Here is a 26,880-nt window from a genome sequence, read left to right as displayed (position 1 = left end):
AGAGAGGTGGACTTCTAAGTAAACAAATTTTAATTAAACAATCTTAACTAGAAATCTTTCTGTAATGTGTTATGTACTTCTGTTCCTACTCATTTCTTATTCTGCTTCCTCTCTACTCAGAGCTTTTACTAGCATTGTTGGTTCGAAAGAAGCATTATTTCCACACATTTCCAAGCACAGGTCTGAGCTTATTCTACACCACATTAGCCCTGTCAAAGCTCTTTTACTAGCTTTAAGTTTTTAAAAATATAATACTAAATTTATTTCAAAGACTTATGATTTTTGTTGAACCTGGTTTATTAAAAATCAAAACCTCATACACAACAAAGTTCTGCCTTTTAAATATGCTTTCCCAAAAGGGTGGGGTGTTTGTTACAGAGGTGAATTCTCTCATTATTGAGATCATATTTGGTTATCTTGTTTGGAATACTAAAAAAATTTCTACATTTTATACAAAATTTATAAAATAATACTTAAAACATGAACATCCATCTTCAAATTGCATCAAGTAAATGTGTACTTTTTTCTTAGGAAAAGAGTTCTTACATATTCCTTCTGACTCAACAACTTCATAAACCAGCAGTCATCCTGTGCTCCCAGATTGGGGTCTTTCCCTATGTATTTCTGCTCCTGGATTGCTCCATTATGATTAATTGGCAATACATGTGAACATGTATTGTACTTATATACAATTCTTTAACTATAAAAACAGTTTTTATTTAGTCTTCCAAGAATGGTAGCAAACACACAGGGATCAAGATGAATTTTCTGAGCAAGCCCCGTAAGCACTACTGTCAGACGGCATTTGCAACCAGGGTACCTTTGTAGTCCAGGAACCCAAAGAAGCTAACCCAATAGCATCCTCATCTGCCCTAATTCAATGACCCAAGTGATTGGGGCAAAGGTTCACTGAGAATTAAACCAGTGGCTATGTACTCTGCTTTGCTGAACTGGCAAATTGTATTGGCACAGGGGAGAAAAAATCAGCTTAGTGACAGCAAATCGAGGTTCTCATTAAAGTCTCAAATGTTGAGGCAGTTAAAAACTGTATAATCACATAATCAAGGGGACCTTGAGAATCCTCAGTTTCAAAGAGTAACACTGATCCATCTAAGACTTTTTTCCCTTTCTACCTTTTAAAACCTCTTGACATGATATTTCACATTACTAAAGGTTGAAGTGGACTGTTGACATGAAGATATTTAGACTCTTATTAAGAACACAGTTTTTGGAACTTTTTGAGCCTGATTCTTTGACTCTTGTCCCTTCTACCCATGAAGATAGAGAAGAAAAAGGTAAAAATGAAGCAAAAGAAAGCTACATAGCCACTTTTGATTTTTAAGGCAAACTAGTAATATTGTTATTTTGATAAGTTTTTTTTAAATAAAAAAAGAAGACTGAAAGGTAACTATATGCATTAAAAAATAGTACCTAGCTCTTGACCATTTCTTTCATTTTAGTGTTTTTCTGAGCGACCTCGCTCTTTCTCATTTAGAGAAAAACTTGAAAACTCATCTCCCCAGCAAACGAAATCAGTTTCATTGGTTCAGAAATGGACTCATTAGGATGGACCTATATCACACTTAAGGTCACACTTAAGTTCTACCTACTACCTCAGGTCACACTTAAGTTCTACCTACTACCATCTGTGTGACACTGGAACACTGCTTAATCTCTCTCTTTGACTCACTGTTACAGACTGAAATGTGTCCACCAAAAAGACATGGCCAAGTTCCTGGTGAACGTGACCTCATTTGCAACTAGACCTGTTCAGATATAAATAGCTGACTCACCCTGATCCAGTATGACTGGAGTTCTTATTGAAGGAAATGTACATAGAGACAGATGGAAAGATGATTATGTGAAGACAAAGGCAGAGACTGGAGTGATGCTTGCCACTGGAAGGGGCAAGAAGGGATCCTCCTCTAGACTTCAAGGGGTATGGCCCTGCCAACACCTGAATTTCAGGCTTCTAGCCCTCAGCACTGTAAATAAATTTCTGTTATTTTAAGCCACCTAGTTTGTAGTAACAGAAGTTCTAGGAAATATGGGAAAAGCCTTTAGAGCCATGCTTGCAAAAAGTAAGTACTTTTATACATAAAAACAACATAATGAAACCCACTAAAATGTTTTGAAAGGAGGGGGAGGATGATGGGCGGATTAAGTAAGAATAATATAGAGGAGGGTGAATTTGATCAAAGTACATTATATACGTGTATGGAAATATGACAATGAGACTCTTTTGTACAATTAATTTGTGCTAATTAAAAAATCCATAAAATTTTTTAAAAGTACTAATATAGTAATTATTATGTTTCCCCAACCCTCCCCCTGATTTGCTTAATAGTACCATGAGTCAATCCATCCTACAATTCAGGAACCTAGGAACTGTTTACCTTAGATGACTATCCACCTCTCCCTGCTTTCACTCTAAGACCCAATCAGGAAACCAAGACCCAGCAACTGTGCCTTTCTGACATGGCTTGAACTAGCCCCTTCTTTGTATTTCCTCCTGCAGGGGCTTTAATGCACCCTTTCAAAAGTCTTGATAGGGTCCCTCAACTGTCTCCTTTCTCCTTGGGCATATCTCTATCCTCAATTCACCCAAAAGCTCTACCCAAAACATCCTGTACCAAAGTCAAATTGACAAGGTGACATTGCTGCTGCTGAAGCTTCTCTTTCCTTCTTAGGACTTGAGAAAACATGCCACATCCACTCCCAATACTCCTATAGTATCTAAGTTAAATAATTTATATGACCACTCCCTGCCCTCTCCCTGCCCACCACATAACTTCTATTTTTCAGGTGTGGAAACAAGTAACATCTTAAAACTCACTTCCGAAAGTCTGCAAGTAACTTGAGCATGTCATCATTTGAGAGCTTATTGCTGTCTTGCCTGTAGACGGCAGAAAATCTGGCATTTTTGTCAAGGTTTCCAGCTGTATCCTTAAATAGCGTCCTGAAATAGCAAAACAACATTTCTAAACTGGGTTTCCAAAAGACCAAAATAAATCCATCATTTAACTCTGGTTTCTATGCATAGACTAATTATTATTCCATTGGCTGTAGCTAACAGAAATTTCATTATCTAAAAATGCAGAAAAAATTACTGAGGATGAATACAACTAACTCAATTTGCACAGAAAACCAGTTCCAGCCAACAGGCTTGCCTTAGGAAACAGCATAAACATTCAAATGAGGAAGAAGTAAAGACCATAGACAGAGGCCACTGCAGACCTCCTGTTGCTACCCACTTTTGAGCCATGCCTCCAGCATGGCTCTCAATTTTACACATTCAAATCTTACTCTCAATTTTACACATTCAAATCTTCTTTGACTCTGGATAACAAAAAGAATAGGTCTATCTGCCTATTCATCTATTCATCTCTAATAGTTACAAAAGGTGTCCCCTTACCTTGCTGCCCAAGCAAATGGCATTCTGTACTGTCCTAGCCTTTGGCATGCCTGCTTAGCATTTTTCAGTACCTTCTGAGCAACCTGAAGACAGAGAACAAAGCTATGAGATACTGCATCCTACTGACAGGAGAGTTATGAGTTGAAGAGCCACCATCACACATTCATTAAACGAGCTCTCACCACAGAATCAGATTCATGGAAAAGTACAAATTAGTGTAGTAAACACTGCTAGCTTCACACTTGGGGCAGACTTCTTTATTTATTAAAATATATCCTCTATCAGTGATACTCTAAAAATACAGAATGAGCACTATTTGCAAAATGCATATATTTCCTTTTGTTTCTGCAGGTAACAAACATGATATTTCATAGACTTTCATGTTTCTTTTTTAACTAAGGGCTACATTAATTATGAGCCCACTGAATTATGAGTAGATACTAATATTTGGTATTCATGCTGAAATATATCATGTTACCAGAATTTAAATGAGAACACCAATGAACACACTAAGCTTTTATAACTCCTAATGTGCACTAGTTTGTGTGGGTTCCCACGATTTGGGGGGGAATATTTAGTATGAAGACATTAACAGTCACTGACTTAAGTTAGGCTAGGGTTTTCAATTGCTATTTTTGCTATCTAAGTATAAATTATTGCTACTTTCACTTCCTAATGAAGTGGTTTGTTATGGGTTGACTGATTAATCTCACAGTGCACAATAAACCACACTTGTCTTTGGCTAAAGACACATGTATGTCAGGTCAATTACTAATCAACTAGACCTCCATTACTAAAGCACCTAACACTCAATTTCCTCATTTGTTTATATTAGGACAGTGCATTGTTATCATGCAAAGTCTGAATGATTCAGAGTGGTGAGTTGTAGAGTCTTTCATTACTTGAGTAACATAACCTTGAGCTGCCTGGTACATGGCAGGCAAAAAAACCCATGTTGATGTGTTTAAGTCTTGGAAGTATGCTACAAACACACTGGGGAGTAGATCTTATCTGAGGTCTTCACTGATGATTAATAAAAAACATAAAAGAGCTTCATATCCAAGGTTTTACAGACTTGGTTTAAAGAAATAAAACAGCTTCTCAGCTTTTATCAGTCAAAAAGGATAAGTGTTTGAAGCAATGCATCCAGAAAATGGGCTTTTACTTGACTGTAGCTGTAATAAATATTGTCTACATGCATGTCTTATTCATGGTTCCTCGAGCACTGTCTTCTACATTATTGGTTTGATCCTTACACTGTCCCTGTGAGGAAGGTAGGAGCATATAGTAACAACATCCTGCACCCACAGATAGGACATTTGGAACCTAAAGAAATGATATGATTTGTGACTTTTAGAACCTGTTCTTCAATAACCATCTTGCATCTTGGTGGACACACTTGTGATGTATGGGTGGCAACAGGGATGAAGAGAACAAGCTCTGAATCAACTTAGTCAATCTCAGAGCTTCTGTCTACTCCTACTGCTGACCAGTCCTTGTCAATACATCTGGTCATTTCTCATATGACCGTTTAAAACAGTTCTTTAAAAAAAAAAAGAAGAAAAAGAAATGTCAGGCGCCAGTGGCTCACACCTGTAATCCTAGCTACTTGAGAGGCTGAGACTGGGAGGACAGCAGGTTGAGGACAACCTGGGCAAAAAGTTCAAAGGACCCCATCTCAACTAATGGCTAGGTATGGTGTTTCATGCCTGTCATACCAGCTATGTGGGAGGCTGAGATCAGGAGAAGCATGGTTCTAGGCCAGCCTGGACAAAAAGTGAGACTCTAGCTCCAAAATAACCAGAGAGAAAAAGGGTTGTAGGCTTGGCTTAAGTGGTAGAGTGCCTGCCTACCAGGTGCAAGGCCCTGAGATCAAATCCTATTACCAACAAAAATAAATAAATAAATAGATAAGATAACTTTAAAATATTGCAAATGGCAGGAACAGGCACCCAATGAATAGCTTAGTGTAGCCAGGTGGCATGATACACTGCAAAGTGATAGCAAATACCCTTTGGCCACTCTAGCTGTGAGACATGTAGCAGGCAACTAAAGCTTTTTAGGCGTCAGATTTCTGAATAATCAAAAGAGGTCTTAGACTAAATGATTTCAAATATTTAATAATTCTATGCTATGTCCACACCTAGGCACTTCCCAAGTGATGTACACTACTTTGAAAATACAGCAAGCATACATCTTGTATGTTTCCCTAAGGTCACATTGCCTCTGCCACTGTGACCCTGTGCACTCTAATAAAAACCAAGTGGACCTGAACTACTGTGACTGGGGAAGACCATCTGAGCCAAAAGCATATCCAAATGCTAGCTTCATATGTAAGTGTAAATGAACCAAAATATAATTCCAGAACCCAAGAGACACACCAAGTAGTGGAATGAACGATGTTTACTATAATATATGAACTTTTTAAATGATAGAAAGTTTATTAGCAAGTTGGTAACTCCTTGCAAACTATCTTAGGATGTCAGACTAGACTAGGGAAATGAAGTAGCTTATTTAAATGTGCGCTTTCATTAAAAATGAGACACAAAGGGGCTTGGGGTGCAGGAAAGTGGCAGAGTGCATGCTTAGCATGTATGACACTCTTGGTTCAATACCCTTCATGCACGTGTGTGCACGTACACACACTCAGCACAAAACTAGACTCATAAGTTAAATGAGAGAGTAGATACATGTATGCATGATTTAGCCTATAAAGGTGGTTTAGACTATACATGTTTCTGACTCTAAATATGGTTTACCTTTCATTTCATTAAGCATTTTTAGTTTGACATAAAGGCTTTTTTTCAGGTTTTTTTTTTTTAATCATGACAAAGCATAAAAGCCATTCATACCTTAGAAGAGTCTGAACTTTTCATATACGGCTCAGCGCAATGCGTTATGCTGCCCTGGAGGACTTTTTCAATTCTGGCCACAAGAAATATATCTGGATGGGGACATGTGACTGAAAATATTCCCTAGAAGATGAACAGTTTTCTTCAGTTAATAAAATTCACAGCTGCACTGAACAATTCCCATGACCATAAATGTGGCAAACACAGTGAAGCAGTACAACTCGCAGGCAGCCTCAGTGCCAAACAGATGAGCTAGTCAACTCTGCTCAGAAAGGATCTTTGGTGGAGGAGGCAATTAGAGAAAGCTTACAAAAAGGACTGAGAAATCAAAACCAAGTTTCCCTCAGTTTGCTCTTACTGTCTAATTACATATACTGTCCATATAATCAACAGTCTAAATTACCCCAGTTGTGCATCACAAGGTTTCATTTTGGCATTTTCAATGTATTTATACAGTGCATGTGAGGTAAGTCTGGGCAGTATGCATGCTGGGCCTGCTCCCCACCTGCTTTGGATACTGCATGATGGCTGCATGAAGGACATCCTGACGGGCAGGTGGGCTCTGCTTGCCATTCATCAGAGTTGGGGATGTGGGAGCCAGCATCTGTCGTACTGAGCAATGATTCAGGTCCACATGGAAATCAGCAGAAATCTTTCGGTTGTATTTTATGTCAAACAGGGACAGAGTTACAAAAAAAGGCTCTACCTGAACAAAACAAAGAATGCAGGTCATCACTATACCTCAAAAGGTTGCAGCAAAAAAGAATGCTGCTATCAAAGCAGAAATAATAAGACCTATTTATGATTGTTACAATAAATTACCGCTAGAGATAAATAGTGCTGTCCTTAGCCACACAGAGAATTAGGTTATAAAACATTTTAGGATGTAAACTACATTATTTTACCTTCATGTGCTTTGCTATTTAATGTAGGCTCCACAAAAACAGACGGTTGCTCTCCCTCAGGCTTCTAAGATGAAATCCATTTCCTGGAACACTGAGCATAAACCTACCATCTTATCCATAGTCACAAACATCCTGGCCCTGCAGGCTGAGCAACCCTCCAAATACATCCTAATCTAAACAACTGCACTGTTTTGGTACTAGGAATTAAGATTCTACTTAATTTGCACTGGAATAGGAAACCTGTTGCTTCTAAACTCTTCAAACATTAAATGAACCTCTATTCTTAAAAAGGAAAATTACATTCGTAGTGGGTCCTTCTTCATTTTCAGCAACACAACATTGCAAATTGAAAGATAAATCATTGCACTTGACAAGAATCCTTTTTCCAAACTTCTCTTCAAATGGCTTCACTTCTGGCTCAACTGATGCGAAATCAAGTCTCTTTAAAAGAAAATGTAAATATAAATATATTATGCACACAGTTAGAAAAATAACCTCATAAATGTATCCAAATGAAACTGCCTAAAATATGAACATGCTGTATGCACTCATTACTCACAACAGTGTTACTATTTTATGATAGACCTACTTAATGGGTGACTATGCAGGGCTTAAAATTATGGTTATAGGGCTGGAGCCATGGCTCAAGCAGTCCAAGTACCCCCCAAAATTATTGTTACAAACAACTTAAGTGTTCATTAATATTTGTGTATGGATACATAAAATGTGATGTATATATATATGCATGCATATACAATGGAGTATCAATCAGCCATAAAGAAGCAAAACATAAAAGGACAAATACTGTATGATTCAATACATGAGGTTCCTAAAACAGGCAAATTCATAGAGACGAAAAGTAGGAAAGAGGTTATCAGGAGCTTGGTGGTAAAGGAAGAATGGGGAATTTTATTTGACAGAAAATTTCAGTTTGGAAAAATGGAAAAGTTCTGGAAATAGGTAGTGGTCATGTTTATACAATGAGAATGGACTTAATGCCACTGATCTGTGTATTAAAAATGGTTAGAATTTTATGTTCTATATATTTGAGTAGAAACACACACACACGCACACGTGTGCACACCTACATGTGTACATGGTTGCGGGCTCTGTGAAAGAAACATAGAAAAGCACTTATCATTAAAGTCAAATGAGAAAAGAAGTTCTACAAAAAGGAACACAGACAAAGAGAGAAAATGTTTGGGATGAGACACACCAAAACCTGCGTTCCTTTCAAGCAGCAGTGAGGTGCCTGCTGTCGTGGGAGGCCTTAAGGGCACTTGCCACATTGAGTTTGGACTTCGCTGGGCCATGGATGTGGGCTGCACGCACTGACAGGTTTGTATCTAGGACTGAGCCTGGCCTAGTTGGGCACTCTCACTGCCTCCTGGGTGTTGGCAGTGATACTTGCTATTTCTAGTGGTAATTGTAACAGGTAAATCAGATGATCCTGTGGATTTGAGAATGCTCATGGGTAAATCTCTCTCAATATTCAATAATGTACCAAAGGTTGAATATTCACAGTAGTTATGCTATGGTGGTGAGAACATAGTTTTTATTTTTCTTCTTTTCCCCAAATTTTCTGTACTGTTATACCTACTTGACAATCCAAAACAAATAAGGCAAATAAATAAACAAGAACCAAATATTTTTTCCTCCCCATCAATGCATCTTACCTGGGCATCTGGGTCCAAATAAAAAAGTTTAACTCTGCTTTCACTTTTCAGTTTGATTTCTGCTTCTCTGGCACTCTGATAACAAGATAAATATAAATTACATTTGACAAAATTCCTTTTTTTTTTTTTTAAACAGAGGTACTCAAATATGTTTGAGATATGCTCCATCCTGAAGACCCATCCTGTTAGACAATCCTGTCTCATCTTTGAGAGGCAGGTGTAGGTCAGCAAACAGGTATAGACTGTGGAATATGCAGCATACAATGTAAATGCCCTGTCCTTATAAAACTGATAACAACTTGTAAAGTCAAAAACAATCCATAGAAAGCAAAAAAGAATAATTAAGCATCAAACTGTTAAAGATGTTTTATAGAGTAATGAAATATGGGACAGGTCTTGAACAAAGGGACAGAATTTAGCCAGGAGGAAAATGGGAACATTCCAGCCTGACTAGAAAGGATGCACAGAAAGACAGACCCTGAGTATGGAAATGAGCCCTTCTCATAGCAGGAAGTTTGAGTAGGGTCCAGTTTAAAAGGGAGGATATAAAGAGGGGAAGAGGAGGGAATACATTTTGAATGGTGGGGGAGAGATAACTGCTACAGATCTTGAACAAGATGCTAATTCATTCAATAAACACTCACTGAGCACTCACCATGGGCCAGGCACTGGAGAAAGGAACATAGATGAGCAAATTCCTACCCTGGGGACACACTGGGTAAACGGAATAAGAATGACAAAAGAAAGCTTAAAGTAAGTGGAAGCTTTCCTGGCCTAGAGGATGGTAGTCAGGAAAGACCACTCAGAGGAAAGCCCATCTTGAAGGACTAGCACATTCTGGGGGGGGGGGGGGGCCACTGTGTGTGCAAAGGGACAAACTACAAATAAGCAATGATCAAGTCATTCACTACAACTGAATGGTTGGGCATGGTGGGAAAAAGTAAAGAGACTTGTATGCTAAGGACACAGAACGCAAAATATCCTGCAACAGTTAAAGAAGAAATAACATAATGACACCTGTATTATATAGGAGCATCACGTTGGAGGGTTGAAACAATGAATTAAACACAGTAAGACTAGGAGGTCGTGGTATCTTTCTTGAGTTGTGACCACATTCCCAGTCTCACAACAGGGGCCATAAAAACATCTCACATTTCCATCTTGGGTAGCCTGCTGATTGGTGACTCTATTAACTGAAATAGAGAATTTAAGAAAAAAAGAGCAAGTCTGTGGAAAAGATGCTAAACAAAGTGGAGTGTGGAGATGCCTGTGGAATTTCCAACTGGAAACATCCAGCAGACAGCAAGAGGCATGAGGAGAAGCACAAGACAGAAAGGAAGGCTGGAGAACATCAGCATGCAGGTGGGAATAGAAGTCCGGGGGGTGGTGGAGGTTCCCTGGGGGAGAATGTGGAGATAAGTCTCAGGGCTGAATCCTAGGCACTCCAACACTGAAGGGACGGACAGGAGGGAAACCACAGCAAGCAAGTGACGCAGAGTGGCTAAGTTGGAGGAGGAAGTATGGGATTTGTGGAAAAAAAGAGGCTTCTAAAATATTCACAAATACAAGTAATCTCTATTCTCATTATTTATCATGGTTGGTCCCTCTAAATCCATAGCTTATTCTTCTTGGTAGTCAGAATTCTCTGCTATACTCTCAAACCCACAGTTAAGTTTATGGAGTCAGAGTAAGATGTTCAGTCTTATTTGGTACCTCCCCCAAAGGTAAGAGTCACATCTTAGCGCCTGACAATGAGGGCATTGACAGCCGTAGTGGAGAAGGTATCTTGTTGTATCTGTAGGTTAGTTTAGCTGTTAACTACCTGTGCAAGCTACTTAGCCTCCCTAGACTTCATTTTCATTTCTGAGTGAAAATGTTGAACAAGATGATGGCAAAGTCTCTTGCTCCAACAAGGTTTTTTTTTGGGGGGGGTGGGGTGGGACTGGGGTTTGAATTCAGGGCTTGATGCTTATAAAGCAGGCATCCCACTGCTTGAACCACACCTCCAGCATTTTGCTCTGGTTATTTTGGAGATGGAGTCTCACAAACTATTTTTCCAGGCTTGCCTTGAGCTTGATCCTCCCGATCACAGCATTCCAAGTAGCTAGGACTACAGGTATGAGCCATCAGCGCACAGCAACAAAGTTCATCTTGATGCTATCTATGAGAGCAAAGGCTTCTAGTGGTGAAGGGGCATTCCCACAAATGTCATTCACGTTTTCGGGGTAAATTATGTGCCTAGTTGAGGAAGGCTCTCGCCATATGGAAGGTGAGATCACTTCAATTCACTCCATGTTGCTGATCGCTTTTCCTAATTTTTCACATCAAAAGAGATAGAATATACACAAGAGGAATGGATTTAACTAAACTCAGAGTGTGCTGTACACTGCATACTGCCTGTGATATTTCCTAACAAACTGTCAGCCCTAGGTGTGATAAGCCACCACCAACAGTAATGTATGGTACTTCTGAATCAGCTGTTGAGTACTTCAACAAAGGCAAACACTGTGATCTCAGAAACTACTGTAAAGCAATGGGCTCTTAATATAGACACAAGTCCTGGTGCCTTTTCTGAAAGACACCTGTTGTCTCATGTTGACCATGCTGGGAGATGAGAAATTAGTACAGCAAGAAAAACTGCTATGAGCGCCATTTAATTAGAGAACAAACAGGGAATTAGACATACTAAAAACAAGCAAAGCAACTGATAGCCAAAATGTGTCTACAAAACATCCTGAGATTGCTGCTAATACCAATGAATATATTCTTCACACAGAGATTCTCTAATGGGAAAGAAGGGACAAATTTGGATGCAACAGTCTAAAAACTATAATTTAGAGGTAGATAAAAGGCAAATTCAGCTTCTTAAAATTCCTCTGATCCTTCCCAAGGCTTGGGATGGTGCACCAAACAGAGAGAAAGCCCAGCAGATAGTTACTAAGGAAACTGCTAAGTAAGACACAGGAGGACAGAACACATGACTCAGCAAGGGTAGAACTTCACAGTGGCCAGATGGTAATAAGCATCTGAAGTAACAGTGATGATGGAAGCTGATACTTACTGATTATAGCTAACATCTATATGTCAGATGTCAACATTAATGCCCATTTGAAATTTATACTACCTAGGGCTGGGGTGTAGCTCAGTGGTAGAACACTTGCCCAAAATGCATGAGAATCTGACTTCAATTCCCAGCACCACAAAAACCAACCAACCAACCAAACACAAACTCAGATACAACTGATAGAGCCTACAAGGGCAGTTACTGTTATCAGCTCATTAAAAGACACTAAGGCTTGGGGGTGAAGTGCTCTGACTAAAGTCTCACAACAGTAAATCAAAGCTTGGGCTCTGACCTAGGCTGTCCAGCTTCAGAGCACACACGACCTTTCACTATCTATCACACAAGGTAAAAGAAAAAAAAAAAACTAGAAAGAAGAAAATAAATAGGAAGATTAGAGAGAAAGAAGAAACTCAAAGGGTAATAAATATATGAAAATAAGGAAAATGTCACTACTAAGCAGCAAAACATAAATTAAAGCACAATAAAATATCATTTTTCACTCTGACAGCAATGCAGAGAAACAGGAATGTGAATCGCAATAACCTTTTGGGAAATATTTAAAGCACTTGAAACAAAATAACCTTTTACCCAGAAATCCCAGTTTGGGACAATTCTCCTAGTAAAATAAGAGTGTAGGTATTTAATATCATTATGTTTACTGTGCAATTTGTGAAGTCTGAAAACAGAAAACAATCCAAATGTTGATTAACAGAGATAAGGCTGAATTAATTATTCAATATCCACAGCTGAAATATTATGCAGCTGACTTTATGACTGCAAACTTGCTATGCAAATGAGTAAACTAGATCCTCTACTGACCCACAGAGGACCTTATGAAATATTTTTAAGTGACAGAACAATTTTCAAAATAATGCATAAATCACAAACAAAATTTTAGAATATAACTAAAAACCCCTACATATGTGTGTACGAATTCTGTGAGCAATCGGTTGGGTGAAAACAGAATCACAAGTGTTCTCAGCGATGTGAGAATGGAGGATGAAGGAAAAAGATGCACTTTTCTTTATACAGTGCTAGGGAATTTCACTTATAGCAAGCATACTTTAAAAATTACTTTTGAAGGTAATTTTAATTAAAATTTTAATAAGACAATAAATTAAATAGTTGTATTTGAGAACTCTATAAAGTGACAAAAACCAGCTCAATTCTTAAAATAGCCCGTGCTCCAATCCATATTGTGGTTATAGAAAGAACTGACTAAGTTGTCCTCAAACATATTGCTGCCACCATCCTGTCCATAGCCATTTTCTATTTTGGGTTCATGGGAGAGAAAAGGAGAATGAGAGCGGAATGGACAGGAAAACAGACAATGGCAGAGCTAATCTATGTAGAAACTAGAACTTGCCTAGATGTCAAAGAAGAAAATGACTGGACTAAAACAGACTATTCCCTTGCCCCATCTTGTAAACTCTAAATGACACACCTAACCATGTTTTCTTCTTTGTCTTAAGTAGTTACGGGACAAACATTGAAGAGTTTCCAGAAAGAGCATACTCTGTCTTAAGTTTATTTGTGAGCAGATAAAACAATAAAAATCAAAGACTGGCAAAACAGCATCTTATTCTGAGGGTGAGATATCAGAAAAATATTGTTTGACTGTTGGATCATTTAAATAGAATGAATTGGAATAGGAAGACTTGCAAAATATTTTGAGGTTGGAAAACATTCTTTTAAATTTAAAGGGCTATCATAATACATTTCCACAATTTCTAAAGTATCCAACTTAATAGGACCATTACCTCTCATGTCACAAAGCTAAGATACAGCATTATAGAACAAGGAGGCCCAGAAATGGAACTTCAGTTGATCTCACAAATACAACCACTGTCAATTCCTTTGTATTATAATACAATGACATCAATTTCTGGATTGGGGCATGCAGAAGGAAGTATTTATTAAAGATTTGATTTTAAAAATCAGGAAAGATGTCTGTGAGACCGTTTTGGTTCTAAAGAGTTCTGTTGCTTGGTCTGTAACCTTTACTCAAACTCAATGACACTATAAAGATTGAGACATCATGCTTTGTCCTGTATTCAATCATGGAAGGTTTACCTAGAGAGATAAGTTCATACACTCAAAAAGTTGGTAAGGAAATAGGATATGAGCAATTTTGGAGTAACATGAAACTGTCTCTTTTTCAGAACCACATGCGGAGACTAAATTAAGAGTGAGCCACTGTTCTTTGTGTACAGAAACAAAGTTCCAAAATGGAAGAGATGGGAGGGGGACCATGAGGGTTTCTTCATACTACATTCATATATGTTCCAGTGTGACTTAATATAAGTGTAACCAGGTCTGTAACCTGATCATGTTACTCCCTGACTTGTTTTTGTTTTCAGCATTGCTTCTTTTTTAAAACTGTTTTTTTAATTTATTTTTTATTCATTTATTCATATGTGCATACATTGTTTGGGCCATTTCTCCCCCCTGCTCCTCACCCCCTCCCTCTCCCCCCAGCTTCCAGGCAGAACCTGTTCTGCCCTTTTCTCCAATTTTGTTGAAGAGAAGACATAAGCAATAATAAGAAAGACAAAGCATTTTTGGTAGTTGACATAAGGATAGCTAAACAGAGAGATTCCTAGCATTGCTTCCATGCACAAGTGTATTACAACCTGAATTGATTCATCTCTGCCCGACCTCTTGACTACTTCCCAGTCACCCTCCCATATTGACCTCTGTCAGTTTAAGATTACTATATTAGCCCCTCTGCAGTGGGCACATCAAACACTTTCAAGTTTTGGGTTTCCTACCTTTCTGTATTTCTCTTGTATGTGTTCTCCCCTTAGCGTGTGACCCATGTCTAATAATATTACTGCATTTGTTTTAGGTCTAAAGTCCGCATACGAGGGAGAACATATAATTTTTGGTCTTCTGAGCCTGGCTAACTTCACTCAGAAGTTCTCCAGTTCCATCCATTTACTTGTGAATGATAAGATTTCATTCTTCTTCATGGCTGAGTAAAATTCCATTGTGGACAAATACCACATTTTCTTAATCCATTCATTAGTAGTGGGGCATCTTGGCTATTTCCATAGCTTGGCTATTGTGAATAGCACTGTAATAAACATACTCCCTGACTTTCTAAACGAGATCAATTTAACTAACCCATGTATACAGACTGTTTATAAGACTGGTGCTATATATCTTGTTATACTCACAACAAAATTGTTTGGTTCCATACTAGACAATAGGAGGAAAAGTACAAGTTTTAGAGTAGCTACAGCATGCCTCCTGATAGGAAAACAACAATGATGTTCAGTACTAAATGTACAAAACATAAGCTCCAAGAACACACAAAATATCCTGAAAACCTAAGTTCCATTTTACTCACACCATATTGAAACATCAGTTATTTTTGCACTAAAATAACTTCCTGTCAATGATATCCTGTTTGGCTGTGTCTCAGTCACAGTGGAAAACAAAAGCAGGGGCGACAGGATGAGTGAGGCAGAAAGAGCAGAAAGAGGAGCTGATGAGAGAGGAGGGTCATTCAATTACACCTTCAATTGCCTTCTGCCAACACCCATTGTCTTCTAGGCTTTTCTCTGTAATCTTATCTGTGGCCCAGCCTCCCACTTGACCCTTTCTTGTACTTTCCTTTCCTGGTATTAACCTCTTTATCTCTTCTTCCCCTGGCTAATCTCTTCCTGGATGCGTAGCTGTGTGCTTCCCCTCTCTCTTCCCTCATGCCCCTACCCTACCCCATACACACTTCAATCTCCGAGTCTCCAACCATGGAATCCATTGATCACAAAAACAGGATGACCAGTCATCAGTCTATTCCTATGCTTTCTCAACAGGCACAAAAACCCACATTCTAGATGCACTACAGGGGGATGATAAACAGCTGGGATCCAGATAGACTGTGAAGGGACCAGCATGGGCCCACACACTGCACACCACTGATCAGGTCAGTAAGAGGCACGGGTAACAGATATCCACTTCCAACAACCTGGTGGCAGCATGCTGGGTAAATGACAACGCATCTTAATTTTCTTCATTGTTTTTCCCTTTGAAAAACTACCTTAGGCCCTTTTCTACCTTCTTAAATAAAAATATTTATGAAACATCTGAGAGCTGAGGGAAAAACACAATAAAGACCCTTATGCTGCTGCATTTGTCAGGCTTTGACCATGACCCAAAGTAAGAAATATGTTTTACATGACAATGCAACATACACACACATACTTTATGTATATATTATATATAAATGTGTATATATATGTATACATAATTTATATAAATTACAATTCAATAAAAAAAAGGACAGAAATTAAAACAAGATGAAAAGTAAAAAATGGGCACTGAAACCAATTAAATTGATTTTACCAAATAAAATGGCTTCAGCTAACTTGGTTTTAAATCCCAGTTTGAAAATAATTTTGAGTATGTTAAATTAAAAAATAAAAACATCAGTGTTTGTATACATGTGTGTGTAAAAATATATACATCTCTCTAGGTCTGAGGATCAAGCAATACTGAATGAATTATGTTGGGCAGGTAATGAGAGAAGAAAAGAGAGCACAACTCCGACAGTGTCTTCACAGGAAAAATATGGATTTCTAATTAATCAAAATTAGGCTCGAATAATATGCCATTTCTCTTAGGTATCCATTCTTTTCACACAGTTAGTGTAGAAAGTTACTTTCTGAACTCTAGGTTGTATCATATACATTATCTGCTTCAATAAACTAAAACCCAATTCGGTTTAAACATTTTGATTTGAAAAATTTGAACCCCCAAACATCCAGACAAAAAAGAAAAAAGCAAATCTCAATGCAAAGTATGATACACAGAGTTTTCCAACATGACAAGGCAGGGGATGTAGCTCAGTGGTAGAGCACTTGCCTAGTTAAACTAGGAAAGGCCTTGGGTTTGATCCCCAGCAGCACAAAAAAATAAAAATAAAAATCCTAACATAAAAACAAAAACACATAAGCCAAGATGCTTCCCAGACTAGGAGGTTATAATGGTGGCTCTAAAGTTAGCTTTAATAGGCAGGTGCTAAAAAGATCTGTGGAAACAGTCAAGTCCTAAAGAAAAACAACACTCTAAGTCCTACCCCGGGAAAAGATATTTTTGTTTGACAACAGCCATGTTGTCTCAAAATAAAGGTCAATGATGAATGCTTCTCTGTTTATAATCCTATATAGATAAACCATGTTCCTATTATAGTGTTTAAGATGTGGGTGTTTAGGGTCACTATTTCACTGTATTATAAAAAAAAATTGAAAAGCAGTAACAGAGCAAGAATATAAAGGGCTAGAGAAGACAAAGACATTTCTCTCTTTTAAAAAAGAATCATTCATAGATACACACAAGAAGAAAAGTACAAGGAATACATTGTAGTATTGTTCATAGTAGAAAAAATGGAAATAATAGAACAGCTAAAAGAAAATGTTTATATGGTGCAATAAAAGGGATGAACCAGATCTATATCCTAAGCTAGAATACGACTCTCAAGGCTGAATTAAACATTCTTCTAAAACAAGGAGAGAATAAAATGTATAGTATGTTAGCATTTATGTAACATTGTCAAACATACACCACACATATTACTATAATAAACGCATTTGTAAAGACATAAAAATGAAATGGAAGTCAAATTTATAATAGTGGCTGTCTCTGGATGGATTGTAAGGAAGAGAACAGGAATAAGTGTTTAAAAAGTACTTTAACAATCACTGATTTCTTTTTAAAAAAAAATTCAGGTGCTAAAAAGACAATGTAACAGCAGATGTAGCAATATGGTTGTTTTGCTTTCCTTGTCCTTTTCTGGTACCTTTCAGTTTCTCAAAATGGTAAAACCAGGAATAGCCTGTTTTTTTTGTTTTGTCGTTGTTGTTTTCTTTAAGAGTAACCCAGGAAAAAGCTCTAATTTCAGTATATGTGCTGTTGAAGCAAGCACTAGGAACCAGTTCTGTAAGGTAGGTAACCCGCCTTAGCCTAGTGACAAGATCACCACGTCTGCTCTCTTTGGAATCATGGCAGTAAGCTGCTAAGAGGGAGTTACTCTTTGTAAACACAGTGCCAGATTATACTGAGAACACTCACTTAGGAATTTTGGCTATTTCTTCAATACATGTAATGCAGTATTAAATATTATGAGGGGGAAAACACTTAAAGAATAACTTTTTTTTAAAAAAAGAATATTTTATAGGGTGCTTTCTGGAAAACTGACTGAAGTCCCATTCAGTCAGCAATATATTTCACACCACTTCATATTCAGATCAGAAAATAGTGGTAATCACAACATAACTTACTATTTTAAGAGATTTCATTCTAGGTAAACTCATAAAACAAGAAACATTTCAGTAGCATTCAATGAAGAGCAAAAGCTTTAACGTAAAGTTACCTTGGCAAGTTCAGGCAGGTAGCTATCGAAACTGGAGCCAGAGCCTTCCAGTTTGCTTTGTTCATCATCTAAAATGGTAAAACAAATTTCCCAAGTTATGTGTAATTGAAAGTATTTTATTTAAAGCAGCAGGAGGAAGACTGTTTCTTTTACATGTACCCTGGATGCCTTGGTTCTTAACTCTGGAAGCACATTAGAAACACCTGGGGTCTTTGAAAAATTGACAGCCAGGCCCAGTGATAAGAGGCAGAAATGTCAACATACAGTGCGTCAGATTTGAGCTAAAAGGAGCTGATGCTGGCTGTGAGCATCAGCCCCCCACTCAGTCAAACCCAATTAGAATCTTTTGCAGGACCAAGGAAACAGGAATTTTTTTTTCTTTTTCTTATAAACTCCCAACCACTTCTGGGGGTCAGCCGGGGATGAGAATCACCTGAGGGCTTGAACTATAACATGAGTTGCCAAAAACTGCAAAACTTTTCAATTTAATATGAAGCTCCTGCCCATCCTAACTTTGTCTTGAAATTTTCAAAAGATATTATGAATGGTAATAATAACAACTCTAATATCTTAAGAGTGGAGTCTATGATAGGGACTTGAGCTACATTTTAAAATTCATTCTTCCAGTTCATTATTATCTCCACTTTATAGGCAAGTAAATGAGGCTCAGAAAACCTAACTAGTTTGTCCAAGTTCACACAGCTGAAAAGTAGTACTGTTAGGACTCACATCCAAGTCTTTGTCTCTGCTTCCTCCGTGTGACTCTTTCCAGTTTGTGATTTCACAAATTCTAATGTGACACAATCCTTGCTCACAGGCTGTCTGTCCCACCTACCTGTGCAGTACTTCTCTTCCTACATCCCCACTGTGGAGTCGTTGGCCCAAGGTGTGCATGCCTACCTTCATGAGAGTCTCCGTTTCGCTTTTCTTGCATTGCAGCTTCAAAGTTGAGCTGAAGAATCTTGTTTAGAACTGTGATCCATTCTTCCATTTCTACCTCACTGTCTGCTGCCAAAAGGTAACTACTTTTGTCTTGCATCTTGAGCTCAAAAGCAAAACGCCTGACTTTGTTGTTCTGAAATGGAAAAGGGGTGAAAAGATACATTTGGAACTGCCTGACAATAATTTGCCTTATTTGCTGGCAGGTGCTATCTCATTGGTTTCCCCATCAAGCTATTTAAAACTGGAAACTCCCCCACCATCAACTCCCGTCACTGCTTTCTCGGCTTTATTTCTCTGGAGTTTTATTTTTTCATCAGACTCATTCATTTTCTTAAACATTAATCTTAGTTTTTGTGTGTCCCTTGGAATAAATTGGAAGTTCTTCAAGAGCAGAGAGTTCCCATTCTTTCTGTCCAAAGCTACAGGTTTAATCTTTAGAACACTGTCTGGTACAAATGAGCACTTGAAAAATATTTGTTGACTTACTTTTCTGAAACTTTCTAATCATTTATGAATCCCAAAAGGAATGTGAACTGCTTGCATAGCCATTTCACGTGTCCAGTATAAACACCTGTCCACATGCATTACAAGATGGAGGATGAACATGCACTGGACCAGGGTTTGTCAACCTCAGTATAGCTGACACACAGATGGAACATTTTTTGTTGTGAGAGGCTATCCTGCAGATTGTACTATGTTTAGGCAAATGTCTCTTGGAGAGTAAAATTGGCTCAGGTTGACCACACTAGATAGATTCACCTCTGAAGAACACGGAACAAGAATAGGCTGAATGATGAGAAATTACAAATTTCCTCCAGACTCAGGGAGGCAGAATGGCTCCCCTATATCCACTGAAACTCCAGCTGGTTACCCACAGCCCCCATGCAAGCTTCTCAGCATAGATGTCAGGTACAGGGTGACCCTTTCAAAGGTCTCTGTGCGTTTTTTTTGCAGCACTGTTCCTGAAATGTGAAGTTAAGTGCTGCTGTTGGCAAAGCCACACAAACTACTGTGCAGAATGTCTGCTGTGGGCTCAGTAATTGCCACTTAAATGCAAAGGCAATAATAAAAAAAGGAATCAAAGGCCAGAAATGAAATGAGTTGTCTCTCCCCAGTCCCCAGCTCCTCACCCATGACCCAGAAAATAGAATGCTTTTTTTCAAACCTGATCCTTACATAGGTCAACCAGTTATCTCAATGAGGCAATAGGACTTTTTAAGACACAAGTGACTGTGGCTAAGATTGCTTTCCTTTTCAGTTTCTTTGTGTGCTTGTGTGTGTGTTTTTACTCTTTTTTTTTTTTTTTTTTGAGATACTGGTGTTTGAACTCAGGGTCTTGGGCTTACTTTTCTTCCTTATGATGGCTTTCATTTCGTTTTTAATTTATTCATTTTTTTAAAAGGTCACTTGCTCATATATATATATATATATATATTAATTTTTTAAATATAAAGCTTTAAATTTTTTTCCTTAAAACCTTTTATTATACAAAGCATATTTTATACACACACACATACACACATATCTCAGACTGGGGTTTGAACTCAGGGCCTTGCACTTGCCAGGCAAGTGCTCTGCCACTTGAGCCATACCTGTAGCCCTTCTCCTCCTCTTGCTCCCCCCTCTCTCCTCCTTCTCCTCCTCCTCCTTCCTGTTTTGGTTTTGTTTCTTTGTATGAATGTTTATATATATATTTTTAAATTTTATATATATATAAATTTTAAAGTTTATATATATATTTTTAAATTTTCTTAGTATATGCATATACATTCTTCTTAAAAAATTTAAAAATTATTTCCTTAAGTTTTTGTTTACATATTGTGTGTGTCTGTGTGTAAATATACATATATAAAAATATATATGTGTATATATGTATACATATAAACATTTTTTGCTTTAGTTATTTTTCAGATAGGGAGAGGCTCAAGTTCTTGCCAACCCTGCATAGGAATTACAGTTCCACAGGACTGTATGTGTATATGTTTGTTTTTTGAGATAGTCTCTCTATCTCTCTCTCTTTCTCTGTGTCTGTCTGTTTGTATCTGTTTCTCTCTCTCTTTGGCAATACTGGGGTTGGAATTCAGAGCCTGGTGCTTGCTAGGCAAGCTTTCTACCTACAATACAGAAAATTAAAAAGTTAAAAGTGGAGGGAATAACATTAGCCTTCTTTGTGAGTTCCAGTTTCTTCATCAGCAATATAAGTAAAATCAACTTCAAGGGTTCTAAAAAACTTTTAGGGCTTAAGAGTCTACATTATACTTCTTTCGAGTCTATCTAAAATGTTTTAGTTTACGCATTTTTTTCAATTCACAGTACTAATCAAATAAACTTTTTACAACATCCAAAAGTAATAACTGAAAAAAAAAAAACATTTAAGTCACAACTTTTGGTTTTCAGTTAACAAAACAGATGTGGATAAAAACAAATTATTTTAATCTTTTGAAGCTTTACATACAAGTAATTAAATGAAAAAAATATCATTGGCCACATCTGAAGAAAGAATTTCAAGGAAGAGACTTTGATTGACATTAGAACCTTAGATTGTGAAATGTTCCCCTGAGAGCAGATGATCACTCAGGACTGCTGCACTTACGAACATCTGGACACTGTGCTAAAGACATGCAACAAAACTCTCTTAGAGGACAAAAATAATTACTACCTCAAAATGAGGTTGCCAAATATATTTATTTTCCTTTAAACTTTTTAAAGTGAGTGCCAGAAAATTCAGCTAAAAAGTCATAAGCTTCTACTTGTTAAATCACTGTCATTAATAAGTCACTTTCGCACTCTTACTTTGCACTATCAGTGTACATACTCTAACATAATTCAGTTATTTGCACTGGCAGCTTTCACCTGATGTTGGGCTGCTAGCTAAGAAACATCCATGTGCCTATTAGCTATCAAGTGAAAATAATTTTCAGTAAATATGATGTGGTGCTACAGTCTTGATCTAGGGTCCACATACACTTTTATGTTCTGTACCATCTAAGGGGAGAGGTTCAACACAATGGTTTTATTAGTTTTCAGTAATTAAAGATATGAAGACTTGACTAAAAAGTCTCTATTCCTATTGTTTTGAAAATCCAGATGCTCTGGCAACACTGAGAACACTGAGCTGCTTCTATCATCTTGCAACCTCAGCTGCAGCTGAAGCAGGTGCCCCCTTTAAACAAAGCACGTGCGCTACAGTTTGTCAGAGTCCCCAGTACTCCCTATTGCTTTACAACCAGGCCTCTTCTGTCACTTTCTCTAGCTGCTAGGCCCCTGCAGACATCTGATTTGGGACCCGAACTTCTATTTCTGGCCAGAATGAAGTAACAGGATCCGGACTTACTTTCCAGCCATAATTATCAGAAAAGTGGACCAAAACAGATGAAAAATCTATTCTCAGATAAGAGCCAGCAGGCAATGCTGGCCTGGGATCCCTGGTAGAGGAAGTCATTTCACCCTTTTGCCTTGAGGCAGCATCCCTACTGGGGCACAAGGAAGGGAAACTCAAACAGGGTCTTTCCCTTTTGCTGAGTTGAAGATAGTGACAAGAACTGAGGAAGGCCAAGGTCTGTTGCCTATATATTTTCTATTTGTATGTGCTACCTTAACAACAAAAAAACATCAAAATCAAGACCTAACAACCTAAATTCCAAAACCAATGAGAAAACAAGAGATAAAGAGAAGATCACGAAGAACAGGGAACAAGAAGTACAGCAGACACCCCAACAACAACAGCACCTAGAAGACAATACAATGCCCTTGAAGTTCCAAGGTAAAATTACCACCACATACAGTTTCTCAGGAAGCTACTAGAGAGTGTCTCCTCCAAATAAGAAACCAGAACAAGGAGAAAGACTCAGGAACCAGGAAGCAGGGACTCCTACACAGTGAGGAAAGCAAAGGAACTCTCGAGGATGGCTGCTGTGCAAGGCAGAGAAGCAATTCATCTAGAATGGAGCGGAAGGAGGGTGACAGGAGCCAAAATCCTATCTACCAGCAAGGAAGTTATTCAGTAACGTCCAAAACCAAGGAGTAAAGAAAGAGCAGTGAACACTCTACGTAGCTATATGAAGACAAACTCCAGAACAAACAGTGAAAAAAGGTGAAAATGATCGTTTCCAGGGAGTGAATGAAGTAGGGGTGATTTAGGAAGTGAGGCACTTTTAGCACTGTCCTTCAGCACTGTTTCAATTAGATGGATGTATTCCTTGGAGGGAAATGCAAATACAAAACTAAATATTTACCTGTGGTCCAACCAGACAGCTATGTCCCTGACTTCTTCATACTAGCCTCATTAAACAACTTCCTCATAGAATCAAGCTTCAGGCAATGTCCTCAGCCACCATGAAGTCATTTTAAGGGAGGAGTCACTGGTAAGAGTGGCCATATCTACTGTTAGGAGTTGTCAGGGAGACTGTTCATTAGTCACAAAGTCCTCTGTCTGAGGGCCCCTAAAAGAAATGCTGAATGATCATTATTCTGGGATTTCTTGGGCAGCTGCATGCTAATTAGACTGTCTGTATCTTATGTGCATTGTTTAATTGTGAAGCAGAGCGGGTCTCCATGTTTAGAAAGTGTACAGTCTAGTTGGTGGCCCACCCATAGCTGCACTACTTTATCTCACCTTTACCCCAACACCTTGTTCTTTTGCTTTCACTTTTACTTACATTTATGCTTCCCTGTGTTTTACATCTTGTAAACTGTTACCTTAAATATTCCTAGAGAATTGCAAGATAAAGGATAGATGGATGGATGGATGGCTAGATAGATGGCTAGCTGGCTGGCTGGATAGATGGATGGATGGACAGATTGGTGTGAAAACAGGCAACTGAGTTTCAGGCACAATTCAAAAATGTAAGGAAGGATGAAGACCAAACTAGTAACAGATGTATGGGAAAGGGAGAGATGGGAAAAATGGAGAAGATCTTTCATTTTATCTTCAGTGTCTGAATTTTTACAATAAGAATGCATTCTTGTACTATGTATAATTAAAGACAATTTTTAAGTATAACTGCAACAACACTAAGAAAAATATCCAGTATAGGCTAAATGATTATTATTTGTCAGTACTGTCCTAAGCTCATTACATGTATTAGTAAAAGTCCCAGTAACCACATTTGGTACTCTCAGTACCTATTTCACAAACCAGGAAGTTGAGGCACAGAGAGGTTAAATACCATCTCCCACATTACAGAGGTTAAGTGATAGAGCAGGGATCTAAACTCAGTCTACACTAAAACTGCAATCTGTTGACTGGTGTGCCACACTGTAATTGGTGCTATGATGAAGTGGTAAAAGTCATCACCAAGATGCTAAGAACCGTTCTAAGCATTTCCATGAGTTACTCATCCAGCCCTCTCATTTGCCCTTCTAGAGGAATACTATCATTACCCAAATTTTGCAGATGAGGAAACTTTAAGCTGGTAGCCTTTCCAAGGACACACAGCTAAAAAGTGGCCATGGTAGGTGTTTTTTGTTCTTTCTTTTTTTTTTTTTAGGAAATTAATTTTTTGAAATAGGGTCTCACTATGTAGCCCAGGCTGGCCTCAAACTCATGATCCTCCTACCTCAACCTCCGAATTCATACAATGAAATGGTCATACCCACCACAGTATACCTACCATCTTCCAAAATGATGAAAAAGAAGTCTTCATTTACTTTAAAGTTAGATACATTTCTACCATGAATATTGTCATTTTGGGGAGTTTTACCTTAAATCTGCTTCTTTATACATAACAAAACATTACAGATAACAAAACCTGATGATAAAACTCTTTTCACACTTACCTGAACCACACCCATGCAGGAATCCAGAAATATTGATCCTTTTGGTTCCTTGGAGATCTTTTCATCTTTATAAAAATTCAGGTTATAGGATCCATCACCAAGTTGAATCAGGTGGAAAAACCGTCTCTTAAATGACTGAGAGAAAAATACACACACGGCTAGTTTTCTAAAATGAAGAGTCACAGTTTCTCCCAATAACCCACAACTACACACATCTGCAAAACCCATTTCGGTTTTCTGCAAGCAAATCTGATTGTAGCCAAGGCTCCAGGTAACTGGACTGGTTGAGGACGCCCCATCTTTAGATCATTTCCCATCTAACATCCCATTGCATTTCTATTCTGAGAAAGTGGTTCACTCAACACCCATGGGTCATTTTTCCCACCCACAGAATTTGAGACTTTACATAACCACCTAAGAGCAGCATGGGGTGTTCCAATTTGGGATGCTGCAATGGAAGGAAAGAAACTTTCCCTCCAATCCCCAGGAGTTCTTGCTCATACAAAATAGAAACCTTTCTCTGCCTTGTGACACTGAGTGATTTTCCAGCCCTGGGATTATCACAATCGGCCTGTCCCCTAATTTGACTTTTGTTTCCCTGTTCAAGTTACCTCCCTTTTACTGTTTCTTTTCTCTTTACTGTTAATACTGGTCTTTGCTCCCAAACAGCTTCTTAATCTATTCTCACTTTTCTCTTTGCAACCCTCTTCCTGTGTAACCATTTCTTTCTAGTCCTCCACTTTTGCTTTCCATATCTCTGTCACAGTACACCTCCACCCGAGTGCTTAGGTTCAGCATGAAACGCAGCGCCCCCATGTCACTGCAACAGTGATGGTCTCTTCCAGCCAGTGGTGAAAATGGACAAGACTGCAGTAGTGGCGGTGCTAGCACCAGGGACAATGTCCCTTTTGTGGGGAAGAACAATGCCCATTCATCCTGAGCACTATTCTCAAGACAACAGCAAGGATTTCATGTGAGGGAAAGCAGGGCAATGAGCCTCCTTACCCTCATGGTCACGCTGATGGCGCTGTTCATGTTGCCTTTGTACAGCCACCCATGCTTGGTGATCCCACCCTTCTGAGAACCAAGGGAAGCTGCATCCTAGGAGAGAAGGAAAATGCCCCACAATCAGTCTCCCACTATTACCTGTGTTATGTGCTGTGTTTGGTTAATGGGAAACTCATTCCATTTGTGTCAAGCTGGCCAATTATCCCTTCACTGGGGCAATCATTGACATTAACTCCTATAAATCACATTAAAGTCTGCTTTAGCATTAACAGAGAAATCAGCCTACATTTCTGAAAACCCCATTCCATTAAAGGCAAAGCTAGCTCCAGTTCAAAATTTTATTTTTAAAGCGTTTAATAAGCCACAAGGACACAGTACACTTGACCACTTAGTTGTGAGATCTCTCCTGGTTTCATGAAAAATATTTTCAAATTACACTCCCTTATAGTTGGAGGACAAAAGCAAATTCTTGGAAAACGTCCCAGAAACTTAGTTCAGAGAAAGGTGAATAAAGAGAGGAAATATGAGACAATGCAGAAAAAGAGATAAAATAATGAGGCAAAGGAAAAGAAGAGGGAAAGAGGTGAGAATATAAGCAGAAATAGAGGAAGAAGGAGAAGAGAAACAGGTAGAGAAGTCAAGAAAAGTGTTGCTTCAGATTACACACAGTGAGATCTGGGTTTAAGGAGGTGGTATCTGTATGGATCATAAACAGACAGAATATACACACACAATCTAGCAAATCTTTTGTAACCAAAAAGTCAATTGCAGAAGGACCCATCTTAAGCTGTGTTTTGGACCATCTCAATATTAATATTGGTGATTTTGTTATTATTGGAGCTAGTAGAAATAATTTACCCGTCA

At 38.3% G+C, this 26,880-nt stretch overlaps 1 protein-coding gene across 30 annotated transcripts in view; it reads right to left on the bottom strand.

The window, feature by feature from the left end:
• Nucleotides 1-26,880, bottom strand: part of Dock9 (dedicator of cytokinesis 9) — a 260,000-nt gene that overhangs the window by 95,909 nt on the left and 137,211 nt on the right. For all 30 annotated transcript variants that reach the window (XM_074043061.1, XM_074043075.1, XM_074043068.1 and 27 more), the window contains 10 exons: nucleotides 26,014-26,109; nucleotides 25,009-25,143; nucleotides 19,189-19,363; nucleotides 18,289-18,356; nucleotides 8,849-8,923; nucleotides 7,473-7,613; nucleotides 6,773-6,973; nucleotides 6,268-6,390; nucleotides 3,416-3,498; nucleotides 2,837-2,959 (listed from right to left, as the gene is read on the bottom strand). In XM_074043061.1, the coding sequence (XP_073899162.1) occupies nucleotides 2,837-2,959; nucleotides 3,416-3,498; nucleotides 6,268-6,390; nucleotides 6,773-6,973; nucleotides 7,473-7,613; nucleotides 8,849-8,923; nucleotides 18,289-18,356; nucleotides 19,189-19,363; nucleotides 25,009-25,143; nucleotides 26,014-26,109 (1,220 nt within the window). The remainder of the gene's footprint in view (nucleotides 1-2,836; nucleotides 2,960-3,415; nucleotides 3,499-6,267; nucleotides 6,391-6,772; nucleotides 6,974-7,472; nucleotides 7,614-8,848; nucleotides 8,924-18,288; nucleotides 18,357-19,188; nucleotides 19,364-25,008; nucleotides 25,144-26,013; nucleotides 26,110-26,880) is intronic.

The sequence above is a fragment of the Castor canadensis genome, chromosome 10 (assembly GCF_047511655.1).
Source record: "Castor canadensis chromosome 10, mCasCan1.hap1v2, whole genome shotgun sequence".
NCBI lineage: Eukaryota > Metazoa > Chordata > Mammalia > Rodentia > Castoridae > Castor > Castor canadensis.
This window is presented reverse-complemented; position numbering and strand designations above follow the sequence as displayed.